The sequence below is a fragment of the Periplaneta americana genome, chromosome 2 (genome assembly GCF_040183065.1).
Source record: "Periplaneta americana isolate PAMFEO1 chromosome 2, P.americana_PAMFEO1_priV1, whole genome shotgun sequence".
Classification (NCBI taxonomy): Eukaryota; Metazoa; Arthropoda; class Insecta; order Blattodea; family Blattidae; genus Periplaneta; species Periplaneta americana.
Genome location: NC_091118.1, coordinates 47,761,367 through 47,785,075, shown reverse-complemented (window position 1 = coordinate 47,785,075; position 23,709 = coordinate 47,761,367). Strand labels below are relative to the sequence as shown.

General features: G+C 34.5%; 2 protein-coding genes and 2 non-coding genes across 5 annotated transcripts in view; 2 read left to right on the top strand and 2 right to left on the bottom strand.

The window, feature by feature from the left end:
- The window catches only part of Paip2 (polyA-binding protein interacting protein 2), a 35,006-nt gene extending 13,304 nt beyond the window's left edge, over positions 1-21,702 (bottom strand). The window contains exons 1-3 of one of the 2 annotated variants that reach the window (XM_069816842.1): positions 21,630-21,702; positions 10,764-10,958; positions 2,929-3,104 (exon numbers count right to left, since the gene is read on the bottom strand). In XM_069816842.1, the coding sequence (XP_069672943.1) occupies positions 2,929-3,104; positions 10,764-10,943 (356 nt within the window). In that variant the 5' untranslated portion in view covers positions 10,944-10,958; positions 21,630-21,702. Of the gene's footprint in view, positions 1-2,928; positions 3,105-10,763; positions 10,959-21,576 lie in introns of both variants that reach the window. The other variant, XM_069816832.1, reaches the window with a different exon arrangement.
- On the top strand, positions 5,655-5,730 carry TRNAC-GCA (transfer RNA cysteine (anticodon GCA)). The gene has a single exon. It is a non-coding gene; the product is annotated as a tRNA-Cys (tRNA).
- TRNAD-GUC (transfer RNA aspartic acid (anticodon GUC)) lies at positions 16,379-16,450 on the bottom strand. The gene has a single exon. It is a non-coding gene; the product is annotated as a tRNA-Asp (tRNA).
- Positions 21,703-21,937: 235 nt separating the features above from the next.
- Positions 21,938-23,709, top strand: part of BNIP3 (BCL2 interacting protein 3) — a 320,761-nt gene continuing 318,989 nt past the window's right edge. Inside the window, exon 1 of the mRNA XM_069816817.1 lies at positions 21,938-22,092. Coding sequence (XP_069672918.1) covers positions 22,050-22,092 — 43 coding nt within the window. The 5' untranslated portion in view covers positions 21,938-22,049. The remainder of the gene's footprint in view (positions 22,093-23,709) is intronic.

Below are 23,709 nucleotides of genomic sequence, written 5' to 3'. Positions count from 1 at the left end.
TGATTAAACTTTCTATTTATTTAATCATAAAGTCCTGAAACGTTTCTAAATATGTTTTGTTAATTGTAAGTCGCGTGATGGGGCATATACAACGCACATACTGCGGTCCTGAGCTGGCAGAGGTGCAAAATGCAGGTCAGCATGGAAGTTGCCATGACAACCCACGCCATCATAACTTCTAACCAATGAGTGACGCATCACGAGACTGTAGGAGATGCATATACCCCAAGCAGCCGGTAGCCTGCCTGGGCTGGCTGTGTGCGCGAAGTCGAATGAGTGTAAAACGTACTGTTTCTCTCGCATTTGTTTGTACCGGTACTTTGTAGTTACATTGTCTATGTGTATATAAGTGCAATAAAAATGTTTGATTATGTCTGGTGATAATAATAATTTAATTCAGCAACAAAGGAATATTACTCGCTATTTTCAGAATACCAATTACGAAAGATGCGATTGGTTTACTGAAAGTGTTAAGTGTAACAGACTATTTTGTTGGAATTTTTTGCTGTTTAGCTGTGACAGAAGCTCCACTTGGACAACTACAGGATACAGCAAGCTAAATACAGTAATTTAACTAAAGCAATATGGAATCATGATGTTGCTATTGCACATATTCGTGCTTCTAATGCACTCGCGACTTTTGGAACTGTGCATACTGAAACTGAGCTAAGTGACCAAACACAACAAAGTATTATTCTATATAAAGAAAAAGTAACACACTTTAGAGACATTCAGAAAAGGCTTATAAACGCCGTTTGTTTACTTGCAAAACTGGAAATTTCATTTAGAGGAAACGGTAAGTCGAAAATGTCCAACAACAGCAGTAATTATTTAGAACTTTTGGACTACACCGCCCAGTACGACCCTCTTCTAAAAAGTCATTTGGAGGCATCTACAGTATTCAAAGGTGTATAAAATCATATTCAAAATGATTTAATTGAATCTGTTGCCAGCGCACTTAATAAGGAAATTGAACAGCAATTACAGAAATCTGATTTTTTTTGCCATATTAGCTGATGAGACAACTCACGTCTCGAATAAATCACAATTTTCTCTCGTTTATTGATATACAATTGAAGGAAAGTAGAGCGGTTTGTGTGCTTCCGTGATGTAGGTGAGGACAAAACAGCGGCAGCACATTCTGATCTTATTTTTATGACATATTCAAGACTTTTCAAACTGCAGTAAGAAACTTGTCGCACAGAGCTACGATGGAAGTGCAGTGATGGCCTCTTCATTACATGGTGTCAAGCTAATATTAAGGCGTCTTTTTCACAAGCTCTCTTTGTCCACTGCTATGCACACTGTTTAAATTTAGCACTGTCCCAAAGTGCTTCATGTATTCCCGTATGCTGTATATTTTTTGCTACTCTTTCTGGCCCTGCAGCATTTTTCTCCAAATCATCAAAGTCCAGAAAATTTCTTGATGAATTTCTGGGTCGACGATTGCCACATGTTTCCCCAACAAGATGGAATAACTCGTCACGACTTACCAATACTAAGAGTAGTCTTTTATAATAGTATTTTTATTTTTTTGGCAGTAGTTGCAGTAGGCCTAATCTTATAGATTTTGTAAAAAAAAAAAATTGGTACGAAATACCAACGTATTTTTATAAATAGTAATGTTATAAGTATTTTAATCAAATACAAATAGTAAGAAGGAAAAGAAAACTTGACTACACAGCTGCTTGAGTAATCTGTTGGGCCACCGCACGTCACTGTGGGCTTCATTTTAGCAACTAGTTTCATCGCGATTTGTCACCATTTTCAAACTTCTAATGAAGTTTTGCGCCCTTTTTCAGAACTGATATAACAAGTATTAATTATCATTAATAATAAAGTATTAAAATTAAGTGACTGAAGGACGAAAACTTCTCTTATTTGATGGGACTGTCATGTTAAGTCAAAACATTTTCTCAAAAATAAAAGAACATCTACAGTGAAACCTCTCATTACGGACACCTCCAAGATACGGACACTCCTCATATACAGACAGATTTTTATGTCCCAACTGAAATAATATAGAAATAATAATAAATTCAACTCTCGTTTATGGACACTCTCAGATACGGACACGGACAGCTGTTTCACAATCCTAAAGCTTGCTTTACCTCCTGACTGCGGATAGAACTTGGATTTCAAGACCTAATGTGTTACAAAAATGGAAAATTTAGTTTTGAGAACTGTACAGAAATTCCTTAACATGAAACATAACATAAGGGTCTCGTAGACTACCACTAGCCCAGCTGGCTACCCCTTGTTAGCTGGAAACGGGTGGATAAAGTTATAAAATTTAACCTGTCTGATGGGTCCAAGGTTTCTGCGATCGTGAAATTGTATTTGACACATGATAGGGTTAATAGGATTATTCTCTTCACTTTAATCAATTGTTCTATTTCGAGAGACATGGCACCCGAACGTAAAGGTTAAGTTGAAAACTGTAAATTACAGTACTGTATAACTGTAGACCTAGAATAAAATTGCATGACACAGTACTGTATTTTCCTTTTTCAGTTTTATCTACTGTAGTTCAAAGTTGCAAAGAATTTACTGTAGTACAGTAGACTGTATTTAGAATTAAACTACAGTAATACATTCATTTAAAGCGTGAAGGGATACATAATGCATATTATAAATTTACTGTTACATTGGGGAGCCTCCCTCGCAATAAAGGACATCTCCCAGATGCGAACAGATGTTACGTCCCTTCGATGTCCGTAAATGAGAGATTTCACTGTATTATGTTAATATTTTGCAATGTTATCCCGCTGTGAATATAACAATAAATAAATCAATATAAATAACTGATGTTGAAGTGACATGACAATGACGTGAAGTAAAGGATGAATCGCATTTTGGATGACCATATGGAGAAGTTAGATACTAGAAACAATGGTGATAAAAACAAAAGCAACAAATATATCTTACTTTGAGGGTTGGACGTAGTCAGTAACAGTGCTCCATGGCTGATGGACGTCTGTTGCTTCTACACCATTGTTGGCTGCCATTGCTTGGTTGTGGATGTTGTGGATCTCACGTTCATCTTCAAGCATTGCTTCTATGCACTGTTCCATCAACGCCTCTTCTTCCAGCTGTTGCATTACCTACATGAAAACAAAGAATTCACTCCATACATATCATCATCATCATCATCATCATCATCATCATCATCATCATCATCATATAGCTTCCAAGGAGTTGGGTCACAGATTGGCCCATTCCAGTCTCATGTTACAGGTCGAGAAGTCTCTTCAGTGGTCCTCCATAGTTTCTTGTACCTGCCGGGGTGTAATTTTTTAATAATATAGGATATAATATAATAATATAATAAATTTAATAATGTAGGATATAGGATAAATCATTTTCCTAATTAATAACAGTGTATATCTCCAATAAATGATTTTCTTAGCATCGTCACAGATATACTTGATTGTACTTGTCACTATCTCTGTAACTAGAGAGTTCTTGAAATTTATATTTTCCCCGCCATTCATAAAATATTTTTATATGTTACCTCTTGCACAAAAGGGGAGATCTATAACTAAAACTTGATTAATATATTTCAGTATTATTTGTATTTATCCTGGTAATAATGAACAGTTTGACTTGTAGACATTTTGTTTTTCAGCATTAACTTCCCATGATTATATGAGAAGATTCGAAGAGAACAGTAGTTACGTAGACCTTCGGCTCCCCCCTACTACCAATAATGCATAACTCAATGTCAATACGGCGGTTGCTGTCGTCTGCGATACAACGAACTTTTATGTTGATTTTCGAGTTCATCATTTTTTTTCCTGGTTATTATATGCTTATTTAAGTTGTGTTAACTCTCACTAAGTGGTTTTATATTTTATTTTATCCGTCTTAATATTTATTTTTATTATTGTAAATATTTTTGTTTTATTACTATTATTATTATTATTATTATTATTAATTTGTATTACTATCTTTGTATCATCTTAGTCACTGTTATTCTATTATTATTATTATTATTATTATTATTATTATTATTATTGATGTTACTATTTCTATCATCAACATAATTATTGATCTCTGTAAAATTTATGTAGACTACTGGACTGTACCCGAGCTCGAGCATATGCTCATTTCGGGTATCTATTCGTATGTATTCATTTAAAATGTAAATTGTGAATAAATTTGAATTTCAATTTGTTGTGAGGCATTCTACTGATGACATGTTGTAACCACTTTGACTTATAATTTAAAATTTGTTCAAAGGCTGATGTCGTTCTCAATTCTTCCAAAATTTATATATCTGTTTTATATTCGTTGCATGTATAACCTGATGTTCTTCTTAAATATTTCATTTCTGCTGCAATTATTCTTGATTTATCTTTCGTCTTCATTGTCCCGTTTTCACAACAGTATAGTAAAGTCGAAAGAGCCAATATGTTACACAATCTTATCCGAGTTTTAGTTAAAGTTTGTTTTGATTTAAACACATTGTTAATGACATCAGTAACCTTTATGAAATTGTTTAATTTATAATTAATATTAAATTCAGTTTCAAACACGAGTGGTGAACAGATTTTTTTCACTAGATGGGACGATAATATTAAAATGGATTTGAGGGAGGTAGGATATGATGATAGAGACTGGATTAATCTTGCACAGGATAGAGACCAATGGCAGGCTTATGTGAGGATGGCAATGAACCTGCAGGTTCCTTAAAAGCCATTTGTAAGTCAAAACATCCAGAATGGCACCAAGGTTCATTCAGCTTCCTATTACATTGAATATCTGGTCTTTTCTGAGGGTTAAAGGTGATCGGAGTATGGTGTCAAGTGCACCACCTCATTCTAGTGCCAAGGTCATAAAAGCATGAAGCTCTATCTCCATGCCACCTAAGCACTTCATGACAAGCAATGGGTACACTCCTAGTATTGTTGTTGTTCTCTAACAAACCAGAAATCATTATTCTCACCAACACAGATATCGAATATGCCCAAAAATACATATATTTATTTTTTATTTTATTTGGTTATTTTACGACGCTGTATCAACATTTAGGTTATTTAGCGTCTGAATGAAATGAAGGTGATAATGCCGGTGAAATGAGTCCGGGGTCCAGCACCGAAAGTTACCCAGCATTTGCTCGGATTGGGCTGAGGGAAAACCCCGGAAAAAACCTCAACCAGGTAATACATCAAATATTCATATGTATGAGGTCTCGCCCACCTCATTGAATACTATTACTAATATGAATTAGTCTATTGTATTATTACTATTAAATACGAAGAAAATTCGTACCGGCACCGGGAATCGAACCCAGGACCTGTCAGCTCTGCGCGCTGAGCGCTCTTACCAACTCAGCCATGCCGGGACACGATCCAGAGGTCCTGGATTCGATTTCCGGTGCCGGTACGAATTTTTCTCGTATTTAATAGTAATAATACAATAGACTAATTCATATTAGTCGTGTAATATTCCATGAGGTGGGCGAGACCTCATACATATGAATATTTGATGTATTAAACCGTTAGCAGTTGTCATGAAACTGATGTTGAATATGGCCACAAAGTCATTTAAATATGCGCTCCTGCATATATGACGTGTTTCGTCTCAAGTGCAGGCAGTAAGGCCGTAAAATAACATTACGAGAGAGGTTCGGCCGGTGCCGTGGATTGTGTCCCGGCATGGCTCAGTTGGTAAGAGCGCTCAGCGCGCAGAGCTGAGAGGTCCTGGGTTCGATTCCCGGTGCCGGTACGAATTTTTCTCGTATTTAATAGTACTCAACCAGGTAACTTGCCCCGACCGGGATTCGAACCTGGGCCGCCTGGTTTCGTGGCCAGACGCGCTGACCGTTACTCCACAGGTGTGGACTACATATATATTGGCCAAATAATAACCATGTAAGAAGCTTCAGGTGAGGAGATCAAGAGAAGAATAAAGATGGGATGAAACAAATTCTGGTCTCTAAAATTCATCCTTCTTGACAAATTCTTAAGTCTTCAGCTAAAAGTCGATGTTTTGGAGAGTTACGTCTTCCCAGTCATGCTATATGGAAGCCAAACCTAGTTACCTACAAATACCCAAACATAGATGTTAATTTTATTTTTTTTATTGGTTTATTTTACGATGCTGTATCAACATCTGGGTTATTTAGCGTCTGAATGAAATGAAGGTGATAATGCCAGTGAAATGAGTCCAGGGTCCAGCACCGAAAGTTATCCAGCATTTGCTCGTATTGGGTTAAGGGAAAACCCCGGAAAAAACCTCAACCAGGTAACTTGCCCAGACTGGGATTCGAACCCGGGCCACCTAGTTTCACGGCCAGACACGCTGACCATTACTCCACAGGTGTGGACCATAGATGTTAAGAATAAGCCAACGCAAGATGGGGAGGAAAATACTGCATGTCTCCTGGAGAGACTTTTTTTCCTTCGGAAGATGGCCTGTAGGCAAGCACCACAGCCTTAGGCTTATTGTGCAACCTCCTCATATTGGGATTATTTTGAAGTCCTTAGGACTGCTCATCAAGCACGTGATTCACTGTATGGTACCAGCTTATCAATTCAGCCACAGCATCCAGGACTGACAGAGTCCGCATGAACAGGAATGCCTCTCGGCCTCCCTGTGATGTTCCTCTGCAGTCTCTTCAGATCGATGGTATCTGTTCACAATTCACGTGCATGAATCTGCTGCATCCTTAACTAGAGGGTTATGCCATCATCAATTTCACACCCACCAAGGTGCCATCTATCCGAGGGAGCTACACTCCTCCTGGTCAACTTGTAACTATTGAAGATGATTAATGGAATGATGGTAATGAAGGCGAAATGAGTCCAAGGTCCAATACCGAAAGTTACCCAGCAATTCTGCTTCAAGTGGTTGATGGAAAACCTCGGAAAAAACCCCAACCAGGATTTGAATAAATTTCATTTCCGAGGTTTCAACTCATCTTTTATTCTCTTCTCTCATTACCATGTTTCACTTCCATATTGAAGGGCAGGTTTTGAGATTACATTGTGCAATCTTATCTTCACCTCTTTCCTCATGCTTTTCCCTAAGTATCTTCTAATATATTCATTTTGTTTATTATATTTCTGGATGTTTTCCACTAAATCTTTATTTCGAAAATAATATCGTATTAATATATTTATTTTGTCATAATCGTATGTAATGAGGATTTGTTAACAATTTGATTATGTACAATATAAATACATAAAGTTATTTTCAAGTATGGAAGGAAATGTTTTAAGAACGACCAGTAGTGTGTTAATCTCACGAATACTGTCTGTAGATCACTCAGTTTGCATTTTTTTTCTGATTTTTTTCTGGATAGCATGATAGCATATGAGCATCTCTAATACACGTTCAGATATGGTGTGACCTTGTTTTTGTGGATAAACATACAATAGCGTATGACTAGCATATTCACAGTGACTGCATAGAAAACTATTAATAAACCAGATGTTGTAATCCATTAGCTATTTAAGATATGAAATTATGCCAATTGATTGATTATCGCAATTCTGTGCAATCCGAAGTGTCTCAAAATGGTGAAAAAAGAACAGCTAAAATACAAGAAGTTTGCAATTGAGAGCCAAATATGGATTAGAACTGAAATTATATCAATTATTCAAATCAACTTTACAGGGAGATATACCTGAAATCTTGATTTGCATAATACACGTCACTGTTCGTTAACAGAAAACCACAATTAAAGTCACACGGAGTTAGTGCGCACTCGAAGTTGGTTGCTTGATGGTTGTCAGCCCACTTTGAGATCTGTGGATATAGAGGGAAAAATTGGATCGGTGTCGGTTAGAGTTCCCGGGTAGCTCAGTGGTAGAGCATTGGTACGTCAACCAAAGGTCCCGGGTTCGATACCCGGCTCCGGAACAATTTTTCCCTCGAAATTATTCAAATCAACTTTACAGGGAGATATACCTGAAATCTTGATTTGCAATTATTCAATTGTAACTGGATTTTTTGACTGAATATCACGAATATTAGTGCACAAATCTGTTGAAACTACCATAACACAGAATCTTTTACATCCTTTGGAAAGCGAAATTAAAGTTTCTTTTGGCTTCTGACAGCTCACTAGCCATGCAGCTTGCAAGGTAACATTGCAAATTTGCTGCTACTGCTAGGAGCCTGTCGGTCGGTCAGTGAGTTGGTCAGTGATATATTCAATAATGTTGCAGCACTGCCTGGAAACTTCGGCAAAGAGAAGGATGTGTCAGATTGTGATTGGCTACTTCTAAGATTAACCTTGGTTCCCATAACAGACTCATAAAAGCCACAAGGTTAGCGAATTGTCAAAGACAAAACAAATGTTAATCTTACTATAAAACAAAACTGTACTCTGTATCTGTTCTTGAATAAGTCTAATATAACATGAAATATATTGTCCAGGCATGGTATTTGTAGCCATGTTTGAAAAGTCTACTGATTCTGTGGAAAGAGAATGGGTACTAACGATGAGATGGGGGTAGGGAGAGCATTTCACAAAACTACATTAAAAAAAAAAGCTGCTATCAGTTCTTAATACTTACTTACTTACAAATGGCTTTTAAGGAACCCGGAGGTTCATTGCCATCCTTACATAAGCCCGCCATCGGTCCCTATCCTGAGCAAATTAATCTAGTCTCTACAATCATATACCATCTCTCTCAAACTAATCAGTTCTTAATACATCATGTAAAACTATATCCTAACTGGAATTTTTTTATATGGTATATGTGCTTTCAGGAATATGATTATGTAAAATTAGTTCAAAGTTCTTACAATGCATTCCTAAACATTTAAATCAAATTTCATTTAACATAAAACACATACTTTACGATAGTTTATATTTGAAATAGGAGAGAGAGATATTTAAAGAAAAATAAATCATCCAGCCTTAATTTAGGATGACCACAAGAATCCGGAAATTAATACCTAATATAGGCCTAATGAATTAAAGATGAATATTGTTATAAAAATAAATTGTAATACTTAAGCACTGTCGATATTAATTATAAAATAAAGAATAAAATCTTAAAAGATAACCTTAAAATTAAACTTATAAATAAAAGATTTTAGTTAAAATTTAGCATATGACATATCCTTAATTAAGACTTCCTGAGTGGTATAAATGAAATTACATAATCTGCAGGGAATCTTTAAGAATTTGAGAGATGATTTTTTTTTTAATTTCAAAAGATGGTATTGATAATTGTTTTAAACAATTATATGTAAATTTGGGTAAAGAACTCGGAGCACCAAAAAGTAAACCTGTTACTGACCAATTGAAGAGAGGGATGTTTTACTTGGCACTAAGGTAGGGAATACAAGGCTCATAAAGTCCTCTTTTCATTATCAACCAGATGAGCTTGATAATGTTTAATCAAAAACACAAGATTCACACTTTTTAATCTAATTCACATTATTTATCCAAAGAGCAAATCCTCCTGACTTTAGGCCATGTGTCCTGTGTCGGAATTTTCCAAAGAAATATGATATTTGAAGCAACTGGAATTAAAACTGGATGTGGAGACAAATGGCAGAAACAAGTAGTCAATAAGGCTCTGAATAAATGGGCGAAAATAATAATGATGATGAAGTAGTTGGAAAACTAATAAGAGCTGTCAAGAAAAATGTGATTTGTAGGCACAGTCTGTAACAAACGGTTGGCAATAAAACATGATAAGATGACAAAGAGGTTGTGTAATTTATCTATGGCCATGTCATTGCTCCAAATACTAATCCAAACACTGAGATGAGAATGGTGGTCAGTCAATGAGTTCCTGTACTGTATTAGAATACGGTGTCGGTGCTATTATATTATGTTTTTAACATCCTGTGACATAATAGTGAAAGCTATAATGGCTGAGCAAGTTGCCAGTTAATTCAGGGTGCAAACATCATGAGACGAAATCCTTTAGAAACTAATATCTGATGTGGACATTTGATAATGTAAGTATAATCTTATAAAATTCCCACATGCATTCGATGTTTTATGTTGGGTTGTTAGTTTAAAATAATTATCTGTCATGTTATGTCATGTCATCTGTCACTTCTCCATGTGTGTCAATGCAGGCCTCATTTACTGGCACAAACATGGAAACAATCAGCAGTCGGGGCACAGAAGATTTTGTGTTATATTTGTTTATTTAGTATTATTATTTGTTAGTATTTAGTATTTATTTATTTAACCTGGTAGAGATAAGGCCATCAGGCCTTCTTTGCCCCTCTACCAGGGGATTACAACTATAATATGAAGAATAAAATTACAATTAATATTAAATTTACAATTACAATTACAATAAAAATTAAAGTACGACAAGATTACCTGATTAATGAAAGCTAGACAATTTATCATAGAAGTTAAGAACAAAGAATATTTTTGTATTTACTGAATTACAAATTAAACCTAGAATAACAAAATTCTATAGTGATGAAATTACCATACATTGAGATATTTTGTGATAGATTAAGAGAACTATTTACAAGAAACCATGTCTGAACGAGTCTCAATTACTGACCAAGTGCCTAGTAAGTTTATATACAGAGTCTTCTTGTATGGAATGAGGATTACAAGTGTAATGCGAGCTTTTATAAATACTGTCATTACCAGCCACTTTTGTACAGATAAGATGCTTGTCTCAGGACGCAACTGGAACAAATTCTCTGATAAAATGACTATTTGTGATATTAAGACCCAAGTACTGGACCATTTATGCCTTAAAAGACACGAGTGATGAATACTGGTACTAAAACAAATGCACTATTTCAATCAAATCATTTACCTGCTTGTCAAATTCCTCTTCATTTTCCATCCACATATACTCTGAGAAATCGCCATCTAATGTTGGTGAATCGACATCATCACCATTGCCAACATCTGAGCTATCAGAAAGGTATGATATGACAGAGGAATCATGGCCATAATAACCATTGCCAGACCCGTTTGGTATCTTCATTATCATTACACTTTGTTATACCTGCAAAAAGAAAGATCTACTTGAGAAAGTGACATTTTTTTATATTAATAATTTTGTTATTAATACTTAAATATTTATATCACGAAAATTTATTATCACTAAACAATTCTAAGCAAATGAATTAAGATTAAAACTATTTCTTAATTTTCTTCTTAATATTTCATAGTTTAGTAACAGAAAAAAATTATAACTTTTAGCAATGTAAATCGATTTTTAGAGACCTCCTGCAGTAATGTTTAGAAATGATAGTGTCCAGTATAAAACGATATTTTTAAATTTTAAAATAAATACAATTATTCATAATATTTACACAAAACTCAAATGTCTGACCATTTTCGAAAAATTGAAATCTGAACGACAGCTGATATCCTAGTATCCTCTGTGTACCATTAACAGTCTGTGACAAAGTCAATGAACGTCATTACAATTGAAGCACTCTCAAGACCACATCTTTGTGCAACATGCTAACGAACTTAGCGATTTAAGTATGTTTTGGTTTTTATTTTATCAAAGTGTATAATGTTAGCACAACTTCTATATCTTCTGAAATATCTGCCTGCCAAAAAATTCTCGCACTTTACAGAATATTAAACAAAATCATATTTCAGTGGATCCCAAGTCATTGTAATATTTCTGGAAACGAGCATGCAGATGCTTTAGCCAAAAAGGGTGCCTCTCTACCCAAATCACCTAGAAAACCACATTGCATCAGTCTCAAAAGTTAATAGTAAAAGACATGATTAGAAACGCATATTTTTCAAGGACTGGAAGACAGAACCGACGAAAAACAATGGAATGCATCAATTCAAAACACCCCAGACAGACCACAAAAAACATGTCGTGCTTTTCCATCTCAATATTGGTCATGACTGTCCTGGACATCTCCATCACTTTAGAATTATGATGTCAGCTTGCATCCTTTCTAACTCATCTGAGGTTAATGACAGAGAACACTCTGGAGATGCCCAGTTCTATGAAATTCCTTAGACATTAAAATGCTGGGAAGCTAGACCAAAAATGGTGGAATTAATGGAATAATGATTTTTCTTCTTTTTTTTTATTAAATTGTAATCCTCCCATTATATTAAATAAATAAATATTAGTGTCAAAGACAAAACGACCTGTAGAACACAGATACAAGAGATGAGTTCTACAGACAGCAAAGGAATGGATTTATAAAGTATACTGCTATTTCAAGCAGAAAATAGAAGCTAGCCAAAATTCATGTGATATTGTCAAAGGTCAGAAATGCTGAGTTCTAGCTTTTGGTGAGACAGGTGTAAGTGAATTACTATCTGACAATATCACCAAGTCTAGTTCCCTCTCTGTCACTCTCTATGTGTATCCAGTGACATAATTCATAGTATCATTAAAAAATTTATTATATACCAAATCAATAAAATTGAAAACGAAGTGATATCACATGAATCCCAAACTGCAATTCTCACAACAGCACCAGAAACATCAACTAAATCCATTAAAGCCAAGGAATGGTCCAAGATGATGTTACAGCTAGCAAAATTAAACAAAAGAGCCATCCTTCAATGGACACCTGCTCATTGTAGAATTACAGGAAACGAAAATCACTCGCCAAAACTTTTTTCTATTTACATAAATCTTTAATTCTGCATATTCTTCTCAGACATATGGGTTTAAATCGAGAATATGGCAACACTATAAATATTTTTAATGGTGCTCCTCCAAAGAATATAATATTGTAGCCTAACGATGTTGTTTGGGTAAATGAGTGAAGTTCTGTGCTATAAGAAAAGAATCTAAGGTTCACTACCCCTATTTTTTAATTCAAACTATGAGACTTTTATGTTATTTTCATCTTGTCAAGTTTTCTGTTAATGTATACATAAAATTAAAAAATATCCTAAATTTGAAATGTATTTCACTCCCTTTGATTTAATAATTACAATATTCCCTCCATTCCAAAGTTATGTCTGTAGCTCAAGCACTAGCATGCTGGTCTTCCATCCAGGTGGCCTGGGTTCGAGCCCCGACGAGCTACAGAAAATCTACTCTTTTAATCAGTCAAAAGATTCATACTATTACTGTATAAAACAAAAAATACACAACCAAGAACTCCTAAAGGGGGAAAAAGATAGAAAGAAATATGCTATAATCCAAACATAATCTTAGATACATCTAGAAAATCTGCAGTAGCAGTCTTCAGACTGACTGCAAGTCAAGAATGCATGAAAAGAATTTGCATAGGCCTATAGGAATTATTCAACTTCCCATATGCAGACAAAATGAGAAATGGATCATGAATATCACTAAATATCCAACCCTCCAAAATGAAACCATTTAGGGAATGTATGTATGTATGTATGTATGTATGTATGTATGTATGTATGTATGTACGAACACTACAATTGAATATACATGGTGGCAGTGATATATAATATACAATAACATTACAATAATTATATTAATAAAATTTACAATAATTACAGCAATAAAAAAATAAAATATACGTAAATTTAGGCCTAATTCTAAATAAATAGATGTAATAAACCTAGGACTATAAATAAAAATACGCTATAATAATGCCTACAATAAGCAAAAGTAAACCTAACTTATAAGTACTTCTATTAAACCCAACTATTACCAACTTAATTACATATCACCTTAATTAATTACATATCATCTTAATAAATTACGTTTTTATTGGGTTATTTTACGACGCTGTATCAACATCTCGGCTATTTAGCGTCTGAATGAAATGAAGGTGATAATGCCAGTGACATGAGTCCGGGGTCCAGCACCGAAAGTTACTGAGCATAATTACATATCAACTTAATTACATGACACAACTTAGATAATTACACTGCACCTACAATTACATTTTCAGTCTAATCTTCTCAACCTTTCCTTTAACGTATTGATTTTGAGAGGACCACCCTGAAAGATTGCAGCAAGTAAGCTGTTCCATTCTACTATTGTGCGGTTAACAAAGGAAAATTTTACCACGTCCATTCTTTGTTTTCTGCATTTAAACTTCCTAATATGATCAGCCCTGCCTAAGTATGATGGTGTCACTAAGATATGATGGTGATATATGAGTACAGGATGACACTTGGCTTCACTACCTAGTATCCAGCATTAGAAAACAACATTAGGGGTACTGCATTGGTTTCACCCAAGAGTATATCAACTGTCAGTAACAGTAGGTATACATTGTAATTCATTCCACAAAAATGAAATATTTTATTTTCTTGTTCACAATTTCATTAATTTCTATCATTTAAGGTTAGGGGAGAGACACTTCGGATATAGTGAACTAAATATGAAAGTCCGCAGAGGTTCACTATATCTGGAGTTGACTGTACTATTAAAAAATTGTGGACCAAAATGGACCTCATATCGTTATAACTGTGATGGAGCTAATATTCACAAAAACTGACTTTACGCAGCTGGGAAACACATTGTTGATAGATCCCAAGCTGTTTATTGCCCTTTACAGTTATATTGGCAGCAGTTTTTCCCTCTTGACGTAGATATCGTCGACAAACTGGCAAGAGATTACACGATGTGTGGAGGAACATGTCAGTGACCCTTCAGACCCTTTTCCAACATGATAAACATAATGCATAAATGCACTCGTACTTTGGCTCTTGAAGCATTCAGATTGGAAGACTAAGGTGTCCACACATGTGGAATAACGGTTAGCGCGTCTGACCGCGAAACCAAGTGACCCCAGGTTCGAATCCCGGTTGGGGCAAGTTACCTAGTTGAGGTTTTATTCCGGGGCTTTCTCTCAACCCAATATGAGCAAATGCTGGGTAACTACTGTCATCCTCTGAGGAGTTTAGTGCTGAGAGGAATGCGGTTTCGACTAGTCTAGCGCAGTACTGGAGTGGGAGGGAACAGTGACAGCGGCAGTCTAGAAGGAAGTACAATCATACTGAAAACATTCGCCCAATTTACGAGAGCAGTATGCCTATTAGTTTTCTAACGTATTTTTGGCGAGATAGAGATACAACCATTCGTACTTATGTGTTCAGAGCAGGAAAGTATTGTAGAAAATTTTATTTATTTATTTATTTATTTATTTGTTTGTTGTTTGTTTATTCATTTATTACTTATTTAGGCCTATTATTTATTTTGGTGAAGTTAAGGCCATCTCACCACCAGAAATACAAATACAATAAAATAAATAAAAAGAAAAATCATAATACAACCACAATAATATAAATGAAAAGAACAATCATACTATAACATTTAGTGATTAATAGAATTGAATTAAATTTGTAAAGTAATCAATTTAAGTATACTGTACTGCTGTACACTTGAGAAGTATAACTACTTGATTTTGTAATTTAAGATATCACCAACAAATGATTTTCGCATGACATTATAGGAATCTGTTTTTCATGATACCAATCACACATATTCTAATATTCCAATAGAATAAAACCAAAAATTTTCCACAGCATGTTTCCTTAAAAATGACTTGTAATGGTGAAATATTTAATGAGTAATTCACATAATATTAACATAGCTAACATCAGGGAGAAGACTGAAGACTGCATATTCTTGGACGATTAATACTTCCCACTCCGCTCGGCTCGGCTTGGCTGTAGCAACAAAAGAATCTACCTGCAACCCCCCTGCACCGATAGGAAGAATACCTCAGGTCCCAGCGCTAAACTCATCGGAGGAAGACAGTATCAGTGCTTGACCCTGGACTCATTTCACTGGCATTATCACCTTCATTTCATTCAGACGCTAAATAACTTGAGATGTTGATACAGCGTCGTAAAATAACCCACTAAAAGAAAATAAAAAAAGACTAAGGTGCTACATCGTCGATGGAATTTCTTGTTGGAACTTGGAGATCAAATGGTGCGACCGCGTGTTATAGAAAGGGCTTTGAATTGCAGCCTCAAGAAGCCAATTCGTGTAGCAATGGAAGCTATCGTACTGAAATCAAACACACCATCAAAGTGAAGAAAAAAGGGGTCGTCACATGTGTCCCAGAATGCCAGACAAGAAGACAGAATTTAGGTGTGGAAAATGTCAACTGTGGGCATGCAAAAGTCATTCCATAAAGACAATTATAAGCCAATGCGCTAAATACAATGAAGACTGAACTGATATAAAATGTCAAAGTTGGTAGCACTGAAAAATGTTCTATTGCTCATAATGGGTCAAAAATTGGTAATGTTTAATATAAATAAGACATGTAATGTAAAACTGTATATTTGACACTCATAACAATAAATAAGCACGGGTCCAAAATGGACCCCATGCAGTAAAATTGTGAATAATTTTGTTCAGTAATGCGAAGGTTAAGGTAAACAAGAAAGTTCTGTAAATCTACTAAAAACCAGCCCACGTTTTGCAAATCAATATTTCAGGTATAACTCCCTGTAAAGTTGATTTGAATAATTTCGAGGGAAAAATTGTTCCGGAGCCGGGTATCGAACCCGGGACCTTTGGTTTGACGTACCAACGCTCTACCACTGAGCTACCCGGGAACTCTAACCGACACCGATCCAATTTTTCCCTCTATATCCACAGACCTCAAAGTGGGCTGACAACCGTCAAGCAACCAACTTTGAGTGCACACAACTCCGTGCGACTTAAATTGTGGTTTTCTGTTAACGAACAGTGACGTGTATTATGCAAATCAATATTTCAGGTATAACTCCCTGTAAAGTTGATTTGAATAATTTCGAGGGAAAAATTATTCAGCCCACGTTTTGCTCTGTATATCAACTTTTAAAAATGACCATCTGAAATATTTAAAACAGATTAGGAATATCCTGATAAATTCCCCTATAAATTTTAATATTCTAGTGCACATATAATCATTTTAGTAAAATATTAACAGGAGCAAACTTTCAAAACCTGACATGTCACTTCACTTTTCAGAAAATGCCGCAAATGTGTCTCGAAATAAACGATTTTTTTTTCTATAGTGAAATTTGATAATAACCTATAGCAAAAAAAAAAAAATAATAATAATCTTTAATAATATTTTACCACAAATTATTATCAAGCAATACATCTCACTTGACGATATGTGTCAGAGGAAGAACAGTAATTGTTTGTATGCATCTGAAGTCTGATTAGTGGGATATGTAGCTAATCGGTGATGTATGCATTGGAGAGGGAAAGGAACTGGCCACCCTACCCCATTACCTCCTGGCCTAGTTGTCTCATGAGTGACGTCTTATTGGTGTTACTTATGAGATTCAAACCTGTCTTCGAACAGTTGACTAAACAACAATTTCACCACAGAAAATATTTTGTTCATTACACAGATGTAAGTTTTTGGCATCCGAATTATATTTTCTGAAAATGGACATGTCAGGTTTTGAAAGTTTGTTCATTTAAAAAAAAATTGAGAACACTGAGATAGACCTATAATTTTTCTCAAACTAGTGGAGGGATTTGAATTAATTTTTTCACACCCCCTGCAGACATCATTCAATTTTGATAACTAGAATCATTTCCTTATGTTAGCTTCAAAATGAGGTATTATTTTTTGGAAATCTGAAAAATTAATATCTCATGTTTCAGTATTTTCAGTTTTTTTTACAAGATGTTTTCTAATGTATTTTATTAAAATTATTACCGTACATGTTTACTAGAACATTACATTTTACAGGTTATATTTACCAGAGTTTCATTAATCTGTCTTAAAAATTTCAAATGGATGAATAGCTTTAAAAGTTGACGAGATGCAGAGCAAAATTTGAATTGATGTATTTTATTTTGTAGTAGACTTACACTACCTTGTTACCGGTATCTTAAAAAAGTTGGCAAATGGATAATATTACTTGACAACAAAATGTCTAATTTATAGGAATAGTATTCAACCTTGAATAATATCCATTTATACTGTTAGTATTATAATAGAAGAATGAAATAATTAATTACCAGTATTAAATATTTATACTTAAAGCAAAAGTGAAGACTGGATATTGATATAACGATAAGCTTCTTTAAATTGATTGCAGTATGCAATGAAAGTAGTATTTCAATAAGAAACCATTTAATGTACTCTGTGCTTTCTCTATTTTTGTCTGAAAAGCTTTACAAAACAGCTTCTGTACTACTTCAGGAGATGACACTAAATGAAAATGCTTTCAATTGAAATGTCGGATTGAATTGAGATACAAAAAGAGGGAGAGGAGAGAAGAGTACAGGGGGGGGGAGAGAGAGAGATAGAGGAGGAGGAAAAGGAGGAAGGGAAGAATGAGGAGGAAAAACAATAAGAAGCATAACCCTTTACAGGAAAATTTTACAGGACTTATTTTAGGTAAGAATGCTATCTTTATAGCTTTATGTGTTTTATGCCTTTAATGCAGAAGTAATTAAATGTCTGGGATATGACAGAATGATTGATTTAATATCATGATAGGCCTACCTCCATGAATTGACTGTTGCAAACAACGAAATTCTGACTCTAAATAGCAAACATTAGAAATCAAAATCATGAAATAGGGAAAGAAATAAGACACCAATTCCCTATACCACAAACCCTGTGCAACATCTACTTGGAGGCTTTAGTGAAAAACTGTTTGCAGAACATAGGAATAAGGAGGAAGAAGAATAAAGTGCATAAGATGCTGATATGGCATTGTTAGCAGAATAGGAGACGATACTAAGGGATATGCTATTGGACCTAAATGACATCTGTGAGCAGTAAAGGATGAAGATAAATACAAACAAGACGAAGACCATGGTCATACTTACTTACTTACAAATGGCTTTTAAGGAACCCTGAGATTCATTGCCACCCTCACATAAGTCTGCCATCGGTACCTATCCTGTGCAAGATTAATCCAGTCTCTATCATCATATCCCACCTCCCTCAAATCCATTTTAATATTACCCTCCCATCTACGTCTCGGCCTCCCCAAAGGTCTTTTTCCCTCTGGTCTCCCAACTAACACTCTATATACATTTCTGGATTCGCCCATATGTGCTACATGCCCTGTTCATCTCAAACGTCTGGATTTAATGTTCCTAATTATGTCAGGTGAAGAATACAATGCGTGCAGTTCTGCATTGTGTAATTTTCTCTATTCTCCTGTAACTTCATCCCTCTTAGCCCCAAATATTTTCCTAAGAACCTTATTCTCAAACATTCTTAATCTCTGTTCCTCTCTCAAAGTGAGAGTCCAAGTTTCACAACCATACAGAACAACCAGTAATATAACTGTTTTATAAATTCTAATTTTCAGATTTTTTGATAGCAGACTAGATGACAAAAGCTTCTCAGCCGAATAATAACAAGCATTTCCCATATTTATTCTGCGTTTGATTTCCTCCCGAGTGTCATTTATATTTGTTACTGTTGCTCCAAAATATTTGAATGTTTCCACATCTTCGAAGGATAAATCTCTAATTTTTATGTTTCCATTTCGTACAATATTCTGGTCACGAGACATAATCGTATACTTTGCCTTTTCGGGATTTACTTCCAAACCTATTGCTTTACTTGCTTCAAGTAAAATTTCCGAGTTTTTCTTTATCATTTGTGGATTTTCTCCTAACATATTCACGTCACCCGCATAGACAAGAAGCTGATGTAACCCATTGAATTCCAAATCCTGTCTGTTATCCTGAACTTTCCTAATGGCATATTCTAGAGCGAAGTTAAAAAGTAAAGGTGACAGTGCATCTCCTTGCTTTAGCCTGCAAGCCTGCAGTGAATTGGAAAGCAGCAGATAGAAACTGGCCTATACAGACTCTGCTGTAAGTTTCTCTGAGACACATTTTAATTAATCAAACAAGTTTCTTGGGAATAAAAAATTCAATAAGAATATTACATAAAACTTCTCTCTTAACTGAGTCATATGTTGAGACCATGGTCATAGGAAGAAAAATAAAAAAGGTAAACATGCAAATACTAAATGAGACAGTAGAGCAAATGGACAGATTAAAATACTTGGGGTGTACTATAAGCAGTAACATGAGCTGCTGCTGCCAAGAAATCAAAAGGAGGATAGCAATGGCCATGTTTATTATGTCTTAACCTATAAAATAAGTAGTTTTCTGAAATAATTTGTTTTTAAACATCAGTTTCAATAGACACTATTTTAGGTAAGTAGAAAAATTTGATAGAAGTGGTACAAAGTTACTCCAAATGACTGTATATTGGTTCTGGTTTAGTTCAAAGTAGATACACAATGCAATATTTTAACGCATGCTAATTAGCCCCTAATTTATTTTTAAATTCCTTGCATATTCTACGTGAAATACACAATGAAACGTTTGAATAAGATTCTTATATTTACATTACCGGTACACTATTAGATAATTTCATGGAAGTGGTGTACTGGATACAGAGACAAACCATGACCCACATCTTAATGACATCAAGCTTAAGATGCTGCGGTCTATACCAAAGAATACAAAAAAGCCACTTTAAATTATTTTTCGAAATAATTATTTCGGTAACTGGGTAGGAGAGGCCAACCTATTACCTAACACGTCGTTTTTCCGCTAACTTGACTACTAGATTTCTTTGTGAATTTAGCCTAATTAGTTTGAATGCTATTTTTTTATTTTCATTAAGCGCCAATGGATGTTTGAGAGCGAAGGGGTGGCGCCAGCCTCCCCAAACAAACATAAAATTACATGCCGAATTAAGTTGGTTAGATAGAACATAAAACTGAAGTTGGATTGAAGCTCGACTAAATCCAGGGTAAATGTAATTTGTATGTAATTGAAATATATAACAATTACATTTAAAAGAAATAAGAAGTGATTTTTCTCAATTTGTATTGTATTTTTGGTCCAGAGAAAATACTAGTCTTTTATGAATATCTTACCATGGCTTAATGAAGTATGGTGCCTTAAATATTAAATTTCATCTCCAAAAAAAATAAATCCCTTATAAATTTTACGATTTTCACTTTAAAAATCACGTGAACTTACCATGCGCTAGGTTCGCCTATTCTTATTCTATGATATGAAAAAATTATTTCAATTTATAGTATATATATTAAGATTGAATTAAGATATGTCGTCCCTCAAAAACCAGTCGGTTATATGCATATCCACAGCAGTTCGAATTTAGTAGATACACAGTTTCCATGGAATTGCCCATTATTACAATAATTGTTAATAAACAAAGACTGTATTGTTCAGTAAAGAAACAAAATTACTATACTATAATACAAATAATTATTATAAATAGTATTAACATTAACTTTGCAAAATAATGATTTCTTTCGCCGGTATTTTTGAGTACAATTATGTCGGAATAACAAAATCGCTGAATGCCCTCTAAGTAGGTTACACTGGTTCCTTGTGTACCGAAAATACGCATATGGATGTGACACAACTAAAATTTAGAAACATATAGACTATTTATACAAAGCGTCCATGTATGTGGTCATGTTATTGATAACTTTATCTAACCAAATACAACATGGAACATAATGAAAATGGTTTTAACTTAAAAATTGTCTGTAGGTCATGCTGACAGTTCTTAGCGACCATTTTCGAAGAACAAATTTAGGCCTCATAACACAAGACCCGATAACCAATGATAATAATGCTTTCTTTACTTTAATATGCAAATAAGATGTTTTAAAAACAACATAATAATAGTCTGATTATATGTTCCTTAATCTGCGCCTACCGTGTAAACAGTTCCAACACAAATTATATCAATTTAAACCAAATAACACTCACACAAACCTAGCAATACGTCTTACAAAATACAATCAGCTGTTCAACGCCAAACAGTTGCTGCCATCTATCAGGAGATATTCCGCTAGTTTCAGCACTCTTGATTCAAATAAGTATTTTAAAAACGCAAATTGTTTTACATACAACTATTAATTTCATTCCAATATTATCATAACTTATACTTTATACGTTACTTTATTAACGTTTAAATTGTAGTGAGCTGTATTATGTATTTATGTGTACATATCTTCCTCCAATATATCAGTTCACTAGAGACTGTTTGTGACGTCATTGTTTATATCTTACCAAAACAAAGCGTCGCCAGTAAGCATCATCGAGTATCATATATGTTTCTAGTTGGCATACGGTTATCTGTCAGTTCGTTTTCTGCTGTAGAAGTGTTTTGTTGATGTGTGTGATACAATGACATCCACTCCGAAGTCAACTAATGAAGATGTTCTTGGAGGTAAGGGAATTCATGCATCTATTCATAATGATTTAGAATGTTGGATACCAGTTCGAAGCAGCTGTCAGTTGACTCTTGCTTCGACCGTATTCTGTGGGCATAGTAGTAATTATTGAACTTCGCACGAACCTTATGGTAGCCATATGACAGTCGATTTGTCAAGCATAATAAAAAATTTCGTGTCGCTTCCTCTGTTGTTTAACTTTTGTTTTTCGAGTTGTTTTCTCTCAATTACATTTATAAATAGTATTATATTGATCATTCAGACATTTTTCATGATACGTAGTCTTTATACAATCCCGTTGCGACTATTCAAATATTTGTGTAACGTTCCTTTCAAATGGAACGAATGTAGTTCGAAACATCGATAAATATTTCCTAGTGACTTATTTGAGCTTTGGTACTTTAGTAGATGAGAATCGTCATTCGTTACATTTAACGTAACGACGCAGTATTGATGATTTTGAAATATATTGCTAATTAATATACTTATCGGAGTTTGCAATAATATTAAAAAGAACTGTTTCAGACTTTTTTGTAATATAAAGCTTAAATTCCCTTTTTTATCGTATTTATATTCACTGATTAATAAAATAATTAGGCTACCTAATACTTTTGACTAACGAATTGCAATAAAACTGCTATATTAGGCGTTTTGTTTTACAAATATACAGTATGTTAATTTCGTCTACTCTAGCATAAAACATTTTTCTTCTTCTTTTGATATGATTGTAGGCTACATTGTTTGACACTTTTAAAGCGACAGAGTGGCAAGTGCAGTGTTTCTTCTTTATCTCGTGTTACAGCAATACGTTCAACAGTTTGAGATTTTCAAATGTGGAAACTTTATATGAGACTCTATCAGCTAGGTATCTGTGCAGTATCTGAAAACAAACAAGGAGTTCCGAAACTTTTAAAGAAATCCACTTTCATTACGTGACTAGAAATACCTACCATAAAAATACGTTATTATTGCATCTCTTAATGTGGATTCCCTAGACATGTTCGAACTTTTAAGAGCCAGATTTTACTCCACTGCTGTTTTTTCTGTTCTATGTTGTACCACTGTCGTTCATGTTATAGACAAACAAAATAGTGAATATTGAACTCTACTAACAGAGCAAGGAAAACAAATAATTTTAAGTTGATGTTTTTAATTTGAAATTTCGAACTTTAAGAGCCAGATTTCACTCCACTGCGGTTTTTTCTGTCCTGTGTTGTACCATTATCGTTCATGTTATAGAATATTAATGTAGGCTAAACAAAATAGTGAATATTGAACTCTACCATAACAGAGCGAGGAATACAAATAATTTGTAAGTTCATGTTTTTAATTTGAAATAGTTCCGTATTTCGCGAATACATCATTGAATATATTTTCAACAATACAAATCATTTTGTCTATGTTGCTGTACTGTACAGTTGTTAGTTTTTGTGTTGACGGTTTTGCTAAATAAGCTTATATACAAAGTCATGGACACCCGCAAAGTTTTCTCCAGTGGGGTGTCGACCCAAATGAATTGAAGACCTCGGGGGTAAATAGTGATAACCCTCAAAATTGAGATTGATAGTTTTCTAGTTGTTAACAGCGTATAAGCTACATTATCTTTGATTTGG